Source organism: Tasmannia lanceolata, unplaced genomic scaffold (genome assembly GCF_043159265.1).
Source record: "Tasmannia lanceolata isolate RefF3 unplaced genomic scaffold, GAP_Taslan_0.1 ptg000003l, whole genome shotgun sequence".
Taxonomy (NCBI): Eukaryota; Viridiplantae; Streptophyta; class Magnoliopsida; order Canellales; family Winteraceae; genus Tasmannia; species Tasmannia lanceolata.
Window position 1 is genome coordinate 7,690,172 of NW_027518680.1, and position 21,470 is coordinate 7,711,641.

At 38.0% G+C, this 21,470-nt stretch overlaps 1 protein-coding gene across 1 annotated transcript; it reads left to right on the forward strand.

Moving 5' to 3' along the window:
- Window positions 1-455: 455 nt before the first annotated feature.
- On the forward strand, window positions 456-16,497 carry LOC143849917 (linoleate 13S-lipoxygenase 2-1, chloroplastic-like). Its single transcript, XM_077359218.1, has 10 exons — window positions 456-943; window positions 6,937-7,211; window positions 8,674-8,911; window positions 9,992-10,309; window positions 10,406-10,491; window positions 12,610-12,720; window positions 12,936-13,237; window positions 14,152-14,418; window positions 15,250-15,591; window positions 15,904-16,497. The coding sequence occupies exons 1-10, from the start codon at window positions 592-594 to the stop codon at window positions 16,319-16,321; spliced, it is 2,709 nt and encodes a 902-aa protein (XP_077215333.1). The 5' UTR covers window positions 456-591; the 3' UTR covers window positions 16,322-16,497.
- The last annotated feature ends 4,973 nt before the right edge of the window (window positions 16,498-21,470 follow it).

The following is a 21,470-nucleotide window of genomic DNA, read 5'->3' on the forward strand; positions in this document are numbered from 1 at the left end:
TCATGGTTAGTTGGCAGAGAGGGCTGGATTCCCATACTTATGTTTAGGCGTGTCATTCAAAATAAAATGTTTAGGCGCTTCCACCCATGTTGATTTGTCTTATTTCATATATTTTTACTTTGAGGAATGCTAAACACGAGAGTCACCCTTGGATAAATAAGATGAAAGGGCGCCCCCATTGGTCCCCCATTGACTTTCAACCAATGGAGGCGCCCTTTCATCTTATGTTTATTCAAGATGATAGTCAGTGTGATATAGTTCCCAAATAATAGGTGTGGACGCTTAAAATATAGGCATTACTATTCAACGTTTCAGAAGTATCACATGCCTTAACGTACAGATTTTCTTAAAAACAAGGAGAGAGAGAGAGAGAGAGAGAGAGAGAGAGAGAGAGAGAGAGAGAGAGAGAGAGAGAGAGAGCGAGCAATCCAAGGTGTGGTTACCAATATCCAATTGTATTCCACCACAATTATACCACATGAAAGTCATGTACATATTTTTTTTGGACAGAGAGGAGAGAGAGAATTCTTCTATATAAGGTACAATTGGTTTACCCATTCCTCATATTTCCTAACCCTAACTACACCCAAAATGTTGAAGTCTCAGCTCCACCCATCTCCCCTTGCTCCCTCCCACATCCTCCTGTATAGCTCCGTCACTTCCCATTACTGGACGCCTGCATCTATTTCCCAACTCTCCCCACTCATTTTCCGTAACCGGAGACCAAAATCCGGTAGCATTCGCTGTGAAGCCGTGAGCAATGCTCCCCTAGATGGGACCACCACAGCACGGACGACTGTCAGTGTTAACGCCGTTGTCACCATTAAGAAAACCATCGGCGGCTCCCTTACAGACGTAGGGTGGGATCGTGGCCTCGATGATATAAGCGATTTGCTTGGTAAATCTCTTCTTCTCGAGCTTGTCAGCAGCGAGCTTGATCCAAGTAAGTGATTATCAGAACAAAATTTTGGCTCCTTTCCCCTCTTTCCTCAGTATAGTTTTTTTCAGAGATTTTTCATACTATTATTATCATTGAATTTTTGTCAAAATAATTAAAATCTCCTGGGAAAGCCGATCCGCCCGTTCGATTCGTTGATCTCCTAACATGGAGGAATTAAAATCTTACATATATTAGAGCTTGAATAGCCCATCCTGGACGAACACCATATCTGTTAGATCAACGCTTAGGAGAATCCCTTTCCATTCAAGGGCTAGGATAATCCAAATGAGATGGGACCAACCCCAGCAGTTCGGGCTCATGGTTGCCTATTGGGTCAATGGAAAGGATCACGTACAAGTGGAAAATGTTGGGTCCAGGGCCTGATCATTAGGAAAAGGAACTACCAGTGACCGTTGGATAAGAATTTTTGAACTGGTTGGGAAATAAATATGTAGGAAAAATCTAAGCAAGAAATGAAAGGTTATGGATAGGTTCTCTACCAAAATAAGGGAGAGTAAGGCCATGTTTGGATTGCTGGATTTCTTTGGAAAAGTTCGTAAAAGAAAAACTTTTCCAGAGTTTCTTGCTTTTTTATGAAAATTAAAGAAGTAACTTTAACCGCATCAGTTCAAGTTTTATTTTGAAGAGACCTTCAATTTATAATGATAACCCTCTAAATAAGTCATAACCATATCAGTTCCCTCTAAATTGTGGAAATGAAATAATTTATCCAGGAAGAAATTTTTCACAAGAAATATTTTTCTTGCAATTCAAAAAGATCCTACTCGAAAAATCACTGAATTACAAGGTGGTCTAAGCGATTTTTTAATTGAATACAGCAACGTTGCATAGAAATCAGCCGATAGCTTTGCTACTTGTCATAAAAATATAGGCTACTGATATTGACACTAGCATGTTTTAATCACTGCACAAACTCAGCCTGTCTATTCTTTTTCAATTGGCTTATTAAAGCTTTTTAGAAAATTTAATAACCTTTTGACAGCTGTTCAAATAATAAAAGACAAGATGAGTTAATGCAATTATAAAAAAAAATAGAAATGAGAATATCAGCAGCCAAAATATAGTGTACCATGGGTTTTTCAGGGGCAAAATTATTGGGAGGGGCGCATGCAAGGATGCGTCTTGCCTCATTAGTCAGACTATTCTAACCATTGATTTTTTTTATTTTTTATTTTTTAAATGATATAGAATAAGCTCATTACACAACGATTGACATTTAACGTACTAAAGCATCTCCATTTAACAAAAACGACAAAATCTAATCTAATCTAATCTAATCTAACTACTATATAAAGGCAAAATGATGGGTTAATGTCTTCCACCCTTTGCCGAAAATTCGATTTGTATCCCAGTTGTATTATGCATATTCTCTTCAATAACACCTTATGATATTACCTACTTTATTTAGCGTAAAATCATAATCTACATCTATCTACATATATAAAGGTAAAATCTTGGGTTATTTTCTTCCACCCTTTGCCAAAAATTCCATCTATATCCCAGTTGTATTATGCCTATTCTCTTCAATAAGACGTTATGATATTACCTACTTTCTTTAGGGTAAAATCGTAATCTACATACGAAAAGTACTGACACAGGGTACTTGTCTATGATAATTACGAAAAAAAAGTACCAAGAAGAGGTAAAGACATATGACAATGATGAAAGAATTACTTGATATTACGCATGCAGGACACTTGCAAAATATTGACGGATTCAGGACATTTTAAGAGGAACAACAATTATTGAAACCTCTATAGATTGGAGGGCTAGGATCAGCCTATGGAAATGATTTTATGGGCACAACCGATTGATGTTGTGTTCCATCACATGGATGGTTTGGATCAACCTATAACCCTCTATAGATCAGAGGGTTCGGATCAACCTATGAAAATTATTTTTGGGGCACCACCTATGTGGCCCATCTAATGGAAGGTTAGGATCATCCTATGGTATTGACCATACCATACATTTTAATAAAGTGGGGAGTGCGATCATCAAAATACGGTGAGTAGTGCCATTACAAAATATGGTAGTGAGGACATTAGCACTATATATAATTTGAAACCATCGTTGTTACTTGGATGTTCCCACGCGGGTCGGGTTCAACCCGAACCTGACGGGTTCAACCTGAATTTGGGTTGGGTCGGGTTAAGCTTTTTTGCAAATCGGGTTGGGTTGAGTTAGGAAAAATCAACCCGAATTGGAAATCGGGTCGGGTCGGGTTGGGCTGTCGATCAACCCGATCCGACCCGAAACCCGAATTTCGGTTCCATCTGAAGAAGTTCTGTATATGTGTTTTTCTTTTTCAACATTGAAATAGTCTCCACAGTCCACAATAGATGGTTTGGATAATGCTATGGTTCGGGCCATACCGTACTTTAATAAAGTGAGGAGTGTGATCATCAAGATATAGTAGTGCAGATAACATTTCCCTTCGTTAATTGTTAGTCCCTGTTTGGTTTGGGTTTTAAGAACCGATTATGAGTTACAAACTGATTATTGGTGACTCACTATTGCTTCTCAAAATCCAAAATAACCCGGCTTGAGTTGAGGTGGTCAACAATTTGTACCATATCTCAGTGACATAGATGCAGTCCAATCTCTGCCAAAGGGGATAAAAAATCGGTCAATGCATTGGCAATGAATGATTGTGAAACTCTATTTTTTGGCAAAACTAAGAAGGTATATTTTATAGTTTATATTTACTTTCTTCTTAATTTGTCATCTTCATATTAACACATCATTTAGTTATTTAGTGACTTGCAAATTTATGTCTCTCATACTTCTTCTTTTTTTCTTCTGAAAATTTTACTTTTATTTATTTATACGCCAATACTTACATTTTCTCTTCGATTTATTTCTTTTTCTTTTATTTATTTGCATTCATCTAAGAAATAAGCTCTCAACTTTATTGTAGGTTAATTAATATAAATTTCCTTTGTGAAGTCTTCTTAATCACATTGTCTTAGGGTTTACTTGTGCTAAATGTTTGTACCAATTCACATGCCAAATGGTCTTTATCATTAAAAAAATTTCATTTCTGCTTATGGCTATCTCAATGCATAGAGTTCACTTCTGTAGGTTTTACAGCTATTTTTAGGCCATTACTTAATTTGTGGTTATTCTTACGCGAAATGTATTGCACGTGCATTTTTACTAGTAACCACTAAAACCAAAGTGAATGCAAACATCTAAACACTGAAAATTTCCAAAAAAACAAACCACATATGCACTCACATCCAAAATCCCCCAAAAACGTGAAAAATACCCTACATAAGCTTTTCTCCAAGCATTTCCATGAAACCTAGCTGAGGTCTGCATTAGGATATATATATATATATATATATATATATATATATATATATATATATATATATATGATGCCTGACCGTCAAAATAAAGGGCGGAGAGAGACAAACCCCCTCTTCCTTGATTTTTCATCCAAGGGAAAGCACCGTTTTTTTTACTTTTCCTTGGTTCAAAAACCGGCAGCAGGTTTTGTCTCCTTCCGCCCTTTACATTTTGACGGTTGGGCATCATATAATTTCGAGAGAGAGAGAGAGAGAGACACACAGAGAGAAAGAGAGAGAGAGAGAGAGAGAGAGAGGCAAATTGAGGTTTCGAGATAGAGAGATAAAGACAAACGTTGATTTAGATCAATCAAAAGATTAATTGAATATTTTGCAGCCAGCAAATTGCTGTTATTATTATTATTATTATTATTTACAAAAGTGGCATACGGGAGCATCATTTTAAATTTCGAACCGAAATCCAACCGAAACTGAAATTTCACAAAATAAGAAATTTAAGGTTTGCCAAATTTGGGCCAAAATTTCTTAAATATCGAGAAATTGAATATATTCCAAATTTCATCCGAAATTTCGGATATATTAAAATATTACTTTCTTTTTTCTATTACTGGATTTTGGTTGAAATTTCGGCTAGAACCAAAATTTAAAACCATGTACTGGCGTAGCCAGAAGCGCAAAGAACAAGTCAAGATTGTTCACAATCATCCGCCGATTAGGTAAACCATTGAAGGGACGTTCACCAAATCCTCGAAGAACAAAGTAAAACCAAGAAAAAACATTTTAATCCTTTGATTTTCAGCAAAAATAAAGTCAATCCTACAAACAACCCTTCCACATAGGTTCTATAAAATTACTAACTTCCTATTCCAAATAAAACTCTACCTAAGTCATTGATCTAATCTAATGACGGTAATTAAACCCCTAAAACTCAGACTCCTAAATCTACTATGACTCTCATTCTAAGACGGCTGTTGTCTCCCACAAAAGTGAGTCGCGAAATGGCTTTCCGCAAATGTACCCAGCAAATCCCATACTATATTGATTGGTCTAGAAGAGTGTGAGGTAGATTATGACAACGTTCTCGTTACCTGTAGTATAGAGATATGTTGAATATGGGTGTACAAAGGAAGACAAATAATGGTCCCGTAAATGGATAAGATGCGACAAATTTTAATGGGAACGAATGAAACGCACGAATGAAACGCTTTTGGTGTCTTCCCCACCAAAAACTCCATTCATTGGCTATTATAGTGATATCTATTCCAACTCTTTGTTTATGCGCGTGGTCTGCGCAGCCTTAGCCATTGGCTGGACCATTTGGAGTAGCAGCCGTGGGGACCGAGGCTGAATCTTGTACAACCATGACAGTGATCGTTGGATAGCAATTTGTACCTTTAGACTAAAGCCACCACCCATAGTTCAAATGGAGAGCCACCACCCACGTATATAGTTCAAATGAAAACTCAACTCGAAAAGTGAGTCAGGTACGAGTCAACTCAAACGAGTGACCATGGGAAGGCATCTTCCTATTAATGAATGGATATTTAATAGATATACTAATCTATATTATATTAATTCAACAAGACCCGCGGATCCTAGAGATTAGTGTTATTTTGCTCCTTGGTTCCAATCTTCTAGTAGCATTTTGTACTTTTTTTTATGTCTCACGAGTTCAAAGGAACTCAATTCGTTTTAAAGGCGAGTTCAGTCCTCTCTCTCTCTCTCTCTCTCTCTCTCTCTCTATATATATATATATATATGGACCCACGCATGGAGGTCTGGACAAGTCTACGAATCCGTTTCAGATCTCTCGTTGGCCACAATCTAAATACAATATTTTGCATGAAAAAAATAAAAAAATATTATGTGAAGGAATTTATTATTATGGTATTTTTTCCCCTGGAATTTATCAAAGGTACTCGCGCGAACCTCAAAATTTTATTGATAGATTAAAAAGGTACAAGAGGGGGACATACCACCTTACCTCAAAACCAAAATAAAAAGGAAATTACTTATATCGAATTTCTGGGATGCCCAAAGAGTCACATCTTAAGGTGCTCCTAGCCCTTCTAGGAAGGTCCTTCCACTGCCAGCATGTATGATTCTCTTTAATTTTGTAGACAAAATTAGCTAAAGTGTCAGCAACCTAGTTAGCTTCTCTAAATTAACGTGACACTTTTGGCCTCAACTCTATAACCAAAGATTGAAGTTTCTGCCAATAATATTTAATGGACCATGGGGGATCCTTCTTCTCAACGACCATATTAATCAAGGTTTTAGTTTCTGCTTCCAGCCAAATGTTAGGTTGGCCGAATGCTTTACAATACCTCAGCCCATCCAACATACTTCTAGTCTCTGCCTACAAGTTAGTTTGCCATTCTCATAAAAGTGAGAAAAAGCAAATAAAATCTCACCTTTATGGTTTCTTATAATTCCTTCTCAACCTGATAAATCAGGATTGCCTTTGGAAGCACCATCCGTGTTCAATTTGAATTCATTCTTCTAAGGCCAAATTATTATTATGGTATTTATGCTTCTAATCATTAAATTGTGCTCCCTCTTACACTATGCATATTTGAAAAACAATATACCGTTGCACTCCTTATCTGCAATTTGATATCATGGTCTAGACACAATTCATTTTATTTATTTATTTTGAAGAAACTGGGTTGGAGAAGAATACAATTAAGGCAGAGGCGCATAGGTCAAAGTTGAGTCATTCGAATGACGAGGTGAAATATGAGGCTGATTTCGAGGTTGAGAAGAATTTTGGTGAAGTTGGAGGTATTTTTGTAACAAATGAGCACCACAAGGAGATGTACTTTAAAGACATTGTTCTCTCCGGATTTCCCAACGGACCTCTTCATTTTACATGCAATTCATGGGTTCATTCCAAGACCGCTAGTCCAGAGAAGAGGGTCTTCTTTGGTAACAAGGTCTGCTCTCTCTCTCTCTCATCACTTAGCATATTTGCAGGAAGAAGCTCTATTTTATTCTAGTTGCAGCTTATTGAAGTATAAATGATAAAAGTTTAACATGGTATCCGAGCGATTGCCTCTGGGCAGGTCTCGGGCTCCAAACCCAACAACTTATGGATTTATAAAAAAATCCATGTGCATGATGAACCCAAAGAAGAGGGGCCATGCTTGAGGGGGAGTGTTGAAGTATATCTAAATGATTAAAGAGCACTAACTCTGACAGGTTAAGCTTTAAGAGTAATTGGTTGTTTAACACAGCTGTTCATTCGGGCACCTATCTTTCTCCTTTGAATTGATTGTCGACCCTAAGAATAGAAAAAGGGAAATAAAACCCTTGCACCTACTAAGAAATTATTTACGTAGACAAATAAAAAACCGAAACTAATTAACTAAAAAGATTAATAAGAAATTGGTTTTTAATAGCAACCAGCAACTATTAAAATTGACTAATATCACTACCATGTTTTGAAAATGGGATGAACTCACCTTGTTTTTTTAAAAAAAATTGGCTAGTGAGAGTTTTTGGGGATTGTATTAGCATTTGACTGCTGGTTAAGTAAAAAAGACAAGGTGAGTTTGCTTATATCAAAACATGGTAGTGGAAATATCAGTAGCCTTAAAATAAAGAGAGCTTAGAGATAAATTAAGGATTTTCTCTATGATCCCCAATGAATTTCAATTGGCAAAAAATGCATTAACTTGCAATATTTTTGCATAAAAATACCACTATCTTTATGAGAAAAGTGTTTATGTGCACGTGCGCAGGAACACTCCCTGCGCACAAGGATTGGTTCGTATGGCGGGTCCACCTCTGCGGGGTCTACAAAAAGTGACCATCGGTGGCTTTTTAAGCCACTTGTGCGCAAGCCTGCGCACGCGCAGAAAAACTTTTCTCTTTTTTAGAATTTGAACAATATATCATTATAGCGACCACCGACGAACTTGTAAAATAATTATTAAATTAATGAGAGTTGCGATTCCAATTGTTTTATGGGGTACTATAGATGAAGACTACATATCAATAACTCCCAATGAATTTCAACCGACAAACAATGCACTAATTGGCAATATTTTCTGGACAAAATACCCCCATCTTTTTAGAAATTGACCAACATATCTCTACTTTAGCGAACAGGGCCATTTTATGAACCTGACACAAGGACACAAGGTCATGTCCTAGTATCTTTTTACAAATGAACTACATTATGCCTCTCCCTTTGTCCTCTTCTCTAGCCCCTTAATTTGTAAGGTAAACTGGTAAAGCCGGGTTTTTCTTTTCAAGATATGTTGAATTGTTTATCAAATGTTTTAATTGGGAAAACCTTTTACCCAAAAATATGGGTTGAATTTTGAATACATTTTTTCAACCATCTCAGCAACAGTATTTTTACGTACTTACGTGTATTTGTGTGTGGAACAGTCTTACTTGCCATCACAGACACCAAGTGGTCTGAAGCGGCTAAGGGAGAAGGAATTGGAAACTCTACGAGGTAATGGACAAGGAGAACGCAAGACCTTTGAGAGGATTTATGATTATGACAAATACAATGATCTAGGGAACCCAGACAAGAACGATGACCTTTTGAGACCTGTTCTTGGTGGCAAATACCACCCTTATCCAAGGCGTTGTAGGACAGGGCGACCCAGATCGGAGAAAGGTTTGATGACATAAACCTTCCTCTCTTCCATGCATGCAAACTCACTAGGATTTTCTAAAGAGGAATAATCATGTCTTCAGTAGAGAAAACCAAGGTTTTAAATTTCGGTTCCGGAGGTAATTTCGATCCTCACGGAAACTAAACTTTTAGCCGAAATCCTGAAATCTCAGCCGAAATTCATTAAAGGCGCTCAAAATGTCATTTTTTGAGGCCGAAATTTCGGATTTCAGTAATTTTGGCTGAAATTCTTTAAAGGAATAAAAATTTAATATTTTATCAAAAAATTTGCCAAAATTTCCAAACTTTCCGAAATTTCGACTGAAATTTTGGTAAATTTTGGTTTTATAACGTTTCAGTTTCAGTCCTCACCGAAATTTCGGATTGCCGAAATTTAAAACCTTGGAGAAAACTACCTTTTTTTTTTTCAAGATTTGCACCACCATTTGTTAGGGGTGCAACACAGCCGACGTTGGGTTGGGTTGAGGCCAACCCTATCCCAACCCAAGGTTGCATTGCCTCAACCCTAACCCTGCCCAACCCGAACATCAGGTTGATGAGTGTCAACCCTAACCCAACCCGACTTTAACTCAAACCTAACCTAACCTGTCTAACCTCGGGTCGGGTTCAGGTTTGCCCCGAACAAAATAAGAAAAAAATATACAAAAAATGCAATATTGGGTTCGGAGTTGGTTGGGTTTGGGTCTAAATAAAATCATGATAAAATTATGGGGACAATGTCAGTTCGGGTCAGGTGGTGTTGCCTAGGGCCTCAACCCTAATCCAACCCATAATCAAATCGGGTTAGCTTTTCCCAACCCTAACCAACCCAACTCGACGGAAGGCCAACCCAACTGGAGCAAAAACCGGCTTAAACTTTCGCTCGGGTTGGGGTTGGGGTTGGGCCCTACCTTTTGTTTGTCATTTCGCAAACATGACTTTATTTTAAGGAAATTAAAGACAAAAAAATGGATGGAAATTTTGGTAGGGAGTGGAAATATCATTTTCCTGATGCAAATTAAATCAGATTGTCATACCATGACCTTTGAGAAATTAATGTTGTTTAGTGTGTGCATGACTCAGATCCTTCATCGGAAAAAACTGGTTCGATCTATGTGCCAAGAGATGAAGCATTCTCGGAGGTGAAGAATGTGACCTTCTCAGCAAAGACACTGAAATCCGTGTTGCATGCTTTGGTCCCTTCCATTGGGACAGCTTTAGTGGATACGAAGCTCGGATTCCCTTTTTTCAAGAACATAGACGACCTCTTTAATGTAGGTGTGACCCTCCCACGCCCTAAACAGGCTGGATTCTTTCAGCTCCTCCTCCCAAGGCTTGTTAAGGCTATAATAGATGGTGGGGATGACCTCTTACTCTTTGAGACCCCCAAAATGATTAAAAGTAAGAATAAGATCAATATCTCTCTCTCTCTCTCTCTCAATCTTTTTCTGAATGATACCTCTCTCTTATCCTATTTTCCTTACTTTTTCTCCACAGGAGACATATTCTCTTGGATTAGAGACGAGGAGTTCGCCCGTGAGACTCTTGCAGGGATCAACCCTATGGCCATTCAATTGGTTACGGTAAGAACATATATTGATATGTAGAAGCATACATGCAGAAAAACCTTTCTAAAATCATGCCAAAAGACCAAGATTTGATGCCTAAAAAACATGCAACAAATAAAATGACTAAAATATAGAAAATAAAAATAAAATACTTGTTCAACGCCAGGGACGGAGCTACATGTAACATAAGGGGGGCAGCTGCCCCTGTTGAGTTGGGCCAGAGTTCTTAATAGGCCCAACTCAATTGGGCCCAGCCCCCTTTAAAATTTGAAGCCTGCCCACCTTATGTGTAAATCCTGGCTCCGCCACTGTTCAACGCCATGCGTTCTGTATCAAATTGGTTACGGTAAGAACATTATTAAGCAGAAGCATGCATGCATGCATGGGATCCTATTAGCGAGGTGTTTAATACAAGGAATGCTAAACTCAGTTGGCACCCTTGCAACAATCAGCTGAAATTGTACCCCCATTGGCAGCATGTCACCAAAGTATATTTAATATTAAACTCATGGGCATCCTTTCATATAATGCACTTTGGTGACATGCAGCCAATGGGAGCACCCTTTGATCAGCTGATTTTTTCAAAGGGTGCCTTGAGTTTAGTATACCTTGTTTAATATACAGCATAATTATATTAACGTGGAGGATGTTGAAGTATAAATGATTAAGACGGCTGCTAGCAAAATGGGATTTCGTTTGAAAATAATGACAAAATCCAATGTTATGATCTTAATCTCCTCATCCGGACGCCTTCTAATTCCATTACTAGAAGGAATGATACTCTCTTGACTTTCCATTTCTGAAAACCCTAAATCTTCAAGAGAACAAAGTGAATCCTTAGTAGGATTGAATTGATGTGTTACGATGAAGAAAGTGTTACGATGAAGAAAGGGCCTGTGCTGTGGATCTTATACCACTAGAAACTGCTGACAATTTTTTGTGTAAGCAATGGGAAAGTTTCAGACAAGAAGCCCAGAATTGCCCGTTCACCTTCTTCAAGCTCTCTGGTTCACTTGAGGTAAGTGATTCTCATTCTCCGCTATTTAACCACCCGTTCTTCAAACTTCTATTGGAAGAAGAGAGGTTGCGAGGAGGCTTAACTGGGAGGCTAATCAGGTGGCTGGAATTCGACGAGTGAAAGAAAGGATCGCTGAAAGAATATGCCCTAGTCGATTGGAACGGATTCCAGTGGAGCTCCTCTTCGAGATGCCGGATTTCCTTACCAAGCACATTTTAGAGGAATTGGAGAAGGGTGCGGCTAAATTTAGGCTTAATCTAGTGGGGTTTTCTTATATTCTAATTTGAGGTTTGGTTTTGAGTGGATAATGGATTATGGTCAGTCCTCTTTTTGGGGCTTTTGGTTTGATAGCAAGGTTTGGAAATACTGTTCGTTTTATTTTGGGGTTACATTTTGCTTTGGTTCGCGGTATGGGGTTTTTTTGTTATTGGATTTCTTTTCTTGGGATTCCTTTTGAGGTCAGTTCTAACAAGAGGTAGGGGATTTAGTATGTTCAGAAGTTTGGGTTGTGGATCTTGTCAATAGGCCGGGATTAGATTCGTAGATTATTTCTCTGATTACTTCTATACTTGCTGGTTCTGGGTATCCCCGATCCAGTTTTTGATATTTGTATTGTGGGACTTCTGGTCCCCATTGCTCTTATATCAATGAAACATGTCGCTTTTCAAAAGAAAAAAATCCCATGGTATGATACATGCGCTGATGCGCAAGAAGACAAAGTGACTCCCCACTAAATGCAAATTGTTGGTCAGTTTCACTTTCGTCTTTATTTTCAGGACAAAATCCTGTTTTCAACGTGTTTTTCAAATGATTAAATAACATCAACTAGCCTACCAAGGAAAAACTAACATCAACTCTAGTAGCTTAAGCTTTTGGGGTACTTAGTTGTTTTGCATGGTACTAGAGCTATTGCCTCATATATGGCAGTCCTGAGTTTAAAACCCAACAACTCCTTAATATTAAAAATTACCAGCCCAAAAGGCGAGGTAGTTATGTTGGGATTGAACCTAAGACCTCTAGATTGAGATACACAGACTAACCATTTGAGCTAAAGGCTCAATCCCCATGTTAATTAAATTGCTTCTATTATGCAATATAAATTGAAATTTGTGCAGGAATTCCCATTGTCGAGCAAACTCGATCCTGAGATCTATGGCCCACCGGAGTCTGCAATCACGAAAGAAATTATTGAACGAGAAATAAAATCAGTTATGACAGTGGAAGAGGTAAGGAAGAAAACAACATGCTCTTATATAATTATTATTATTTTATCAAAAATTAAGAACACTCTTGGGTTCTCTCAAGAGAAATGGTATGACCACGCACGTTTTTCATCTCATTAGTTCATATACAAATAATAGGGTGATGCTGAGATGGTATTAGATATGTTGAAAAGCTACAGAGAAGGAATCATCTCTCTAACCCCACTTATTTTTTGCAGGCCATCAAGCAGAAAAAGCTGTTCATTCTAGATTATCATGATTTGTTTTTACCATATGTGAACAAAGTAAGAAAGCTAGAAGACACCACACTGTATGGGTCACGCACACTCTTCTTTCTTTCCCATGAGGACACTCTGATGCCCATTGTGATTGAGCTTACTCGCCCCCCGTCGCCAACACAACCTCAATGGAAGAGAGTCTTTACTCCTGGCTGGGATGCCACCAACTCCTGGCTCTGGAAGCTCGCTAAAGCTCACGTCTCTGCTCATTGCTCTGGCCATCACCAGCTTATCAGCCACTGGTAAGACTTCGCCCTCCTTTCATTTCATTAGGCCTTTTTTTCTTGCCCCCAAGTCAGTAAGAATTCAAAAGATCGAACATTAAATACTTTTGTATTTCTTTAAGCATTTGGTTGGGTTCATCGTGAGAAAACACTATTTCTATTAAAAATATATAGTGAGAGTGAACCAAAGGATTTATCTCAAAGTTAAACGGTGAAACATCGAAGTTCTTGTAAGAATCCACCTACCTTTCATTTCATTGTTTGAAATCTAAGCTTTACCAATTGACTATCTTGAAACTTGCTAAATGCATGTGCGTAGCTGGCCATGCACCCACTGAATGTTGATGCATTGGAACTTCGATACTTTAGGACCGACTAAATTGAGACTTGTCACATTGACTTGACTACATTGGAAATTTACTCTCTTGGGGGTTTATGCTCGTGGGACTAAGGTTTTGTTTTGGAATTGTACAAGTCATCCACTTTATTTATGGTTTATATTTGTTAGTGTGTTAGTGATAGCCTAGGGAAGCTAAATATAGTTAGGAAATGTTAATCCCCATTTTGACATGTAAGCCTGTTGACTAGTGTAACATCTTAGGATTCAATCTTTGTGCTTTTGGTATTAAGAGAACAATTTTACTCTTTGAATCGCATCTTCTCCTTCCATATAGTTGGGTCTCATTATTATGCCTATTTCCCCCCCAAAGTCAGCAAGGATTCAAAAGATCAAAAGTTGAGTAAAATTTTATTTCTCTAAGCATTTTGTTTGATTCGTCATGTTAAAACACTACATTTCTATTAAAAACACTATTGAGATTGACTTTGCCAAAAAAAATTAATCTCTTATAATCAAACTTAACTGGTGAAACATTGAAGTTCTCTCATCACTATGTTTCAAATCTATAAGGATGTGATCTATGTTTTTGCAGGCTAAGAACTCATTGCTGCACAGAGCCTTACGTAATTGCAACAAATCGGCAATTAAGTGTGATGCACCCAATTTATAGACTTTTACACCCCCATCTCCGGTACACAATGGAGATCAATGCACTCGCACGGGGTTATCTCATCAATGCGAACGGAATCATAGAGATCAGCTTCTCTCCAAGTAAGTACTCCATGGAAATATGCTCTGACGGCTATGACCAGTTGTGGAGATTTGACACGGAGGCACTACCAGCAGACCTGATTAAAAGGTAATCCGATCTATAATCTTGAGTTGTTGATTGTTCAGTTACATTAGCAGAACTAATACTGTAATATTAGAAGGGAATTGTTCCTTTATATATTCTCAAAATATGGTATAGATAAAAGTACAAGATATTTAAAGATTGAAATAAATCAATGATCTTATATAAATAGGACAAACTCTAATCCTAATCAAACTATTATGAAAGTATCTTGGTATTTTCTTAATTTTCTCCAAACATACAATTTTCATCATACTATTGGTGTGAATATTGCTTACTAATCCATCCACGTACAATTTTCTCCGGCACCTTCCATTTTTTCTAGTGTATTCCATTTTTTCCTGCTTTCATGTTTTTCTTTTTCTTTCTTCTTCCGTCTTTTCTTCTTCTTCCTCTTCTTCTTCCTTTTTTTATTCCTTCCTCTTCCTCTATTTTTTATTGGCTTCTCTTCCTTTTCCTCTTCTTTTTTTTGATTCCTCCTCTTCTTCTTCCTCTTTCTCTTCTTCATTTTCTATGTTGCAGCGCGGTGATGGAGATGGAAAAGAAGAAAAAAATTGAAAAGAAGAAGAGGGCAAAACTTTCTTTTAGGGGCACGTATATTAAATCAAATAATAGTGTCATTCACCTATCATTTCAGATATTCAAAGAAATTCTTTCATAAATTTCCCTAAAATAAATTAATCAAAAAGAAAACTCATTCAAATAGCATACTACTTCAATGAAAAACACCCAAAGCTCGAGGTGGGAAAGCGTATAAAATAAACCACAATCTTTGGAAGTGTTTTCCTTTTCGATATCTTAGGTAACTAAAGCTACTTTCATGTTCCAAAATAATAGGGGCATGGCGGTTGAGGATCCAACGGCCGCCGAAGGCCTAAAATTGGCGATTGAGGACTACCCTTATGCCAAGGATGGCCTCCTCATCTGGTCAGCCCTCAAGCAATGGATCACCGACTATGTCACTCACTACTATCCTGATCCTAAAGGCGTTTCATCAGATTCTGAACTCCAATCATGGTGGACTGAAATCCGAACAAAAGGCCACGAGGACAAGAAAGACGAACCATGGTGGCCGGTCTTGAAAACCACCGATGATCTAATCCAAATCCTTACAACTATCATTTGGGTTGCTTCCGGCCACCACGCTGCCGTCAACTTTGGCCAATATCAATTTGCAGGGTAATGTGAATCAACCAATTACTCCAAAAGCTTAAGTTATTAAAGTTGTTATTTAATCATGGGTTTTGTTAGAGCAATGGTTAATTAAGATGCATTGGAAACCTAATTTTACATACGTTTTGAGAATGTTTTGAAATTTCATTGGAAACTTGTGTAAAATTATGTTTCAAATGCACCTTAACGAATTGGCAAAACCCTTTAATCATTTATACTTAACGCCTCCGGTGTGCAAATGCCATGTGAATCGACCAATTACTCGAAAAATCTTAAGCTGTCAGAGTTGGTGTTATTTAATCATTTATACTTCAACAGGTACTTCCCCAACCGGCCCACGATTGCTCGAAAGAACATACCAATAGAAGATCAGTCCAGCCAAGAATACGCACGCTTTCTGGACAGGCCAGAATCTACACTACTAGAGCTTTTGCCTAGCCAAATTCAGGCCACCACAGTGATGGCAGTCTTGGACGTGTTATCGAACCATAACCCCGACGAGGAGTATTTAGGAGATGTGCCAGAGCGGGCTTGGGTGGAGGAACCAATTATAAACGCGGCATTCGAACAGTTTAGTGGGAGATTAAAGGAGATTGAAGGGATCATAGATGGGAGGAATGCGGATCCAACTCTGAAAAATAGAAGTGGTGCTGGTATTGTCCCGTACGAGCTTCTTAAACCCTTCTCTGTACCTGGGGTCACAGGAATGGGTGTTCCTAACAGCATCTCCATTTGAAAGTAGTTTTTATTGCCCCTTTTTTGGTAATCTTTTTCATGTTGAGTATAGCATGTCCTTTTTAATAAGATATTAAATGCCAAGTAAGACGACTCATGATAGGATTTAATATTGCTCTGTTAATTTTGCCTCTGGTTAAGGCTTTCATTAAAATAAACATAGAAAGTTCCACTCAATTGCACAACCGTAATAGACAGAGATGGTAGCCACTTTGGTTAGTAACACCAACTAACTAATTGTGGGCACAACTATGTTTTGATAATTGCACTAACTCATCTTGTCTTTTATTATTTAAACAGCTGTAAAAAGGTTATGACAGTTTCTAAAGAGCTCTATGAAGCCAATATAAAAAAAAGACAAGCTAGCTTGTGCAATTATTAAAATATGGTAGTGCCAATATAAATAGCCTTTCAATTATTAGGTTGAAGATGACGAGTCAAATCACAACATTTGGGGTAAATGTCGGGGGAGAGGGGAGGCTACTAACGCCCACGAGAACGGTAGATAGAGGGGAATAACCCAACTGGAACAATCATAATGTTAGGATAAGGGATAACCAAATATTTTACTCCCGATTTAATGCAACTAGAAGAGACCCATACCTCTTCATGGCCCCCCACCAGTCAACCACAACGAGGTAGGACAAACCCAAAAATATGTAGATCCTATCACCCACATTACCTCTGTCCCCGAGAACCTTAGGCCTACTACCTATTCCATCTGCACCTTCAATCCATTTATTCTAGTCCCTACGTCCAGTGAACTCTGGATACAGCCCGAGACACCAATCATTCTTTGAATTACTATTGTCCAATTTCCAACCAGCTATCCTCGCACCCCTATCACAGTCCAATTTCCAACCAAACATTCTAAACTTTTTTGAGATCTTGTTGTGAGTTTTTTCTGTTTGTATTTTCGTGCTCCTAGATAGCTGGTTATTAGCGTCGTGGCCCAATAAGGGTATGATTTTATGGAAGCTAGCATTGTTGGCCTTTATCTGAGTCCTTTAGAATTAGAGGTATGCTAGCACTTCCAAGAATGTAGTTAAAACTTAAAAGTGCATCTTCTTCTTTTTCGAGGGTCATATCTCTAGTCATTTACTGCGCTAAAAGTCCTTCATCACTTCAACTTCTATTCGTCCACTTACATCAGGAAGGAAATTTTCCACAGTAAGAATTGTGATGAGATCGTCAACCTATGGAAATGAATTTTGTGGCACAACCTATTTAGGTCGTGGCCCATCTAATGTACGGTTTGGATCATCCTATGGTGCAGGTATGGTGCGGGCCATACCGTACTTTTTAATAATGTGAGGAGTGCGATCATCAAAATATGGTAATGGTGATATCATTTCCCTCTCTCAAATTAACGATACACCTAATGTACCCTTTGCCCCACTTTATTTCTCAAGTGAACGACATACCAATGTACCCTTTGCCCCACTTTATTTCTCAAAACGGGATCCCGTGCTTGAGAAAAGCACGAGATCTTCTATCGCGACACCTGCGCATAAAAATAAAAAAAAAATCCTTGAAAATTCGTTATTTAATGAAAAATTGAAAACACGAGTTTTGTTCTAGTGTTTCTCGTTCTCCACGATGGCACAACTCCACGGACCCCAGCGATTTTCATTCATGTATGCTCATTCCTTAATGTCTCTGGGTCTCTCAATCTCTCCCTCTCTTTTTCAATCTCTATTCCTCTCTCCCTTTCTCTGGGTCTCTCAATCTCATGCTTTCTCTCAACTTAGGGTTTAGGTTTCTGTGATTTGTGGCTTGGGATATAGGGTTTCGTTCAATCACTGCCAAATACTTTAATTTATGAGGAGTGGGCTGAGATCAGCTAACCATAAAAGACCCTGTAGTGTACAAAATGAACAAACCAAATCATCTGTTAGTTGACTTTGGACCATGAACTGTCCAAGGAAGCCAGGTAGGGTCCAGTCTGGGACAGTTCTGATTGATGAAATGGGCCAAATGTGTGTAATGATTTATGCTCCACTAGAGCATTCCCTTTGCTTCTTTATATTAGTTTGTTGTCTTCTCATGGTGTCTTTGGATGAAGTCTGGGTTTTCTAGTAGACACTTTGGAAACGCTTCCCTTAATTAAGTTGGCAAATCAATTCATTATTTTAAGGATCAATTACCAATGGGGGACAAAAATTAGGTGGAATTATCAACAGGACCCATGCTTTCAGAAATTATCAACGAGTGACAAAAGAGGTCTTGTCATTAAAAGCTGGACAAAAATACCCTTTTCTTAAGCAACAAGTTTTGCTTTTCCACTTTTCCCTCTTCTCTCTTATTTCCCTCTTTTTTTTTACTTTTTCATTTTCAACTTTGGTTTTTTTTACCTTACCAATCATCTTCTTCATCATTTAGCCACCATTGGAGGCGGGAAAACTCGAAAATTTGAAACGTGAGTTCATTCCCATCGCTCTCTCAATATCTAGGTTTTGTTTTTCATTTGATTTAGGGTTTTGCATTTCTCCTTCTCCCTTTCAATGGAGGATGAGGAAGATGAATCGTACGGTAAAAAGATAAAAACATAAAAATGAACGAGTGAAAAAAAAAACAGGAAGTAAAAACGTGTTCATAAGGGACTTGATAAGCCCATTCGGAATTTGGTAACCCCATTTTGATACTGGATAACCCCAACCCCAGAGACTTGAAAACCCCCTTTCCAAAACTCCAGTACCCTTGGGCAATTTTAAGGGTCTTGATAAGCCCATTCGTAAATTTGTAATCCCATTTTGATACTAGATTACCCCAATCCCAAATACTTGAAAACCCCCTTCCAAAACTCTAGTACCCTCGGCCAATTTTCAGGGACTTGATAAGCCCATTCGGAAATTGGTAACCCCATTTTAATACTTGATAACCCCAATCCTAGAGACTTGAAAACTCCCTTCCAAAACTCTAGTACCCTCGGCCAATTTTCAAGGACTTGATAAGCCCATTCAGAAATTGGTAACCCCATTTTTTATACTAGATAACCCCAATCCCAGAGACTTGAAAACCCCCTTCCAAAACTCTAGTACCCTTGGCTAATTTTTAAGGACTTGATCACCCCATTTGAAAATTGGTGACCCCATTTTTTATACTAGATAACCCCAATCCTAGAGACTTGAAAACCCTCTTCCAAAACTCTAGTACCCTCGGCCAATTTTCAAGCACTTGATAAGCCCATTCGAAAATTAGTAACCCTACTTTTGAGAGTTACTAACCCCCTTCCAGAGAGTTGATAAACCCCTTCTGCTACAAAACCCCCTGCCTATAGCAACTCTTCTAATGGCATTATAATTCTGCTCATGATAGAAATAACAAAAGAAATGGATGTTGTTTTCATTAAATGTGCTTCATGTATTACATCCCAATTTGTGTATTACAAAAAAAAAATTTACGTAAATCAAAAAATGTGTAGCCCATTCATGTATTACATCAACTTTTTCTTATACAACCACTTGTCTTCCAAAATAGTGAGTGAAGCCATCCATGCATTATCTCCAGAACTCACCCTAAAAAACAAATTGCTTAAACCCTAAACAAGATAAATCAGAAACAAATGAATGAAAAATAGTGCAAAATCCTAAAAAAAGAAAAACAAAACCTAAATACAAAGAGATAAATGGTAAGAACTCAACATTCAAGTTTTCAAGATTTGCCAGCAACAATGGTGGCTGAACAAGGAGGAAGATGACTAGTAGGATAAAAAATCAAAAATGTGATAATAGAAAAGTAAAAGAAGAGGAAAGAATGAGAAAACAAGGTCAAAACGTGTTGTAAATGCCAAAGGGTATTTTCGTCCAGCTTTTACTGACATGACCTCTTTTGTCCCCCGTTGATAATTTTTGAAAAGCATGGGTCATGTTGATAATTTTGCCTAATGTTTGTCCCCCATTGGTAATTGGTCCTTATTTTAAAGTTTGCGTTATTTAAGAATAGTAAACTAGTATAGAGTTTACTTTTTCTTTAGTTGCATTCCATTAATTTTAACTGAGGTGCTCAATTCATTCAGCATTTTAATTTCTCCTCCTCGATCTCGATCTCTCTCAATTTCGGGGAGAATTGAGGGTTGGGGGGGGGGGGGGGGGGGGGGGGGGGGGGGGGGGGAGGGGTGGGGTAGCATTGGGGTTTGTTCTGTCTTATGGTTGTTCTATCCGGGGGGGTAGCATTGGGGTTTGTTCTGTCTTATGGTTGTTCTATCCACTGATATATTAGAAACTCTTTTGATACATTTTGCAAATATAAATTTTGGAAGCACCATGTCTATCTAGCGTCCATCGCAGATGGTCTGTTGCATGTCAGACCAGCCACTAAGGCTCACTTTACAGCAGCTTTTGTCTTCATTCATGAGGTGGCTCATCTGACATGCAACAGACCATCTGCGATGGACGCTAGCAAATCCCATTTCCTACATATTTAACAAGCACTTCAAGAGTGACTTTCTAAACCCTCAATTCAAGGGCTTGTTTTTCATCTAGACTATACTTATGGCTAGATTGGTTCTTGGCTAATCATGAAATCAGCCTCTTAAGGAGTATGGATTTTGTTTTTTGATTTTCTTAGTTCATATTTCAATCCGATGCTGATGTTTTTCACGTTCTGTAACTTCTGATTTTCTATCAGTAATAACATACTACAACATTCTGTTTCTTGAGTTTTCTTTTGATACCACTTATCCATGTGGGGTCACTGACATGCGCTTGACTTGAAACCTGTTACAAATATGCTGCATTAAGTTAATTTGGATATTTAAATATAACTAGTCAGACAGTGGGATTTGTTATATTTTGGTAAGTTTTTTCCTTCTCGGTGATGAGCCCTAGCAGGCCTTAATGGCTCGACTTGCTTAAACATTTTCCATTACCCAGTCAATAGTAAACAACTAATCCACATTGGCATTTTTTCTTTTTTTTCAGCTTTTATGTTCCTTATTCTTATTCATGATTCTGTCTCAGGGCTTATGATCTTCAAGGTTTTGTGAGACCAAATTGTTCCATCTTCCTTCGACAGTTTGTATCATTTTTTACTTGGGAATTGCTAGTTTATAAAGTTTTATTGACCATTATATAGCAACCTTTGTTTGCAACACATTTTTGAAAAAAACCTTTGTTTATAACAAGTTTTTATATGGTGGCCGACCGACC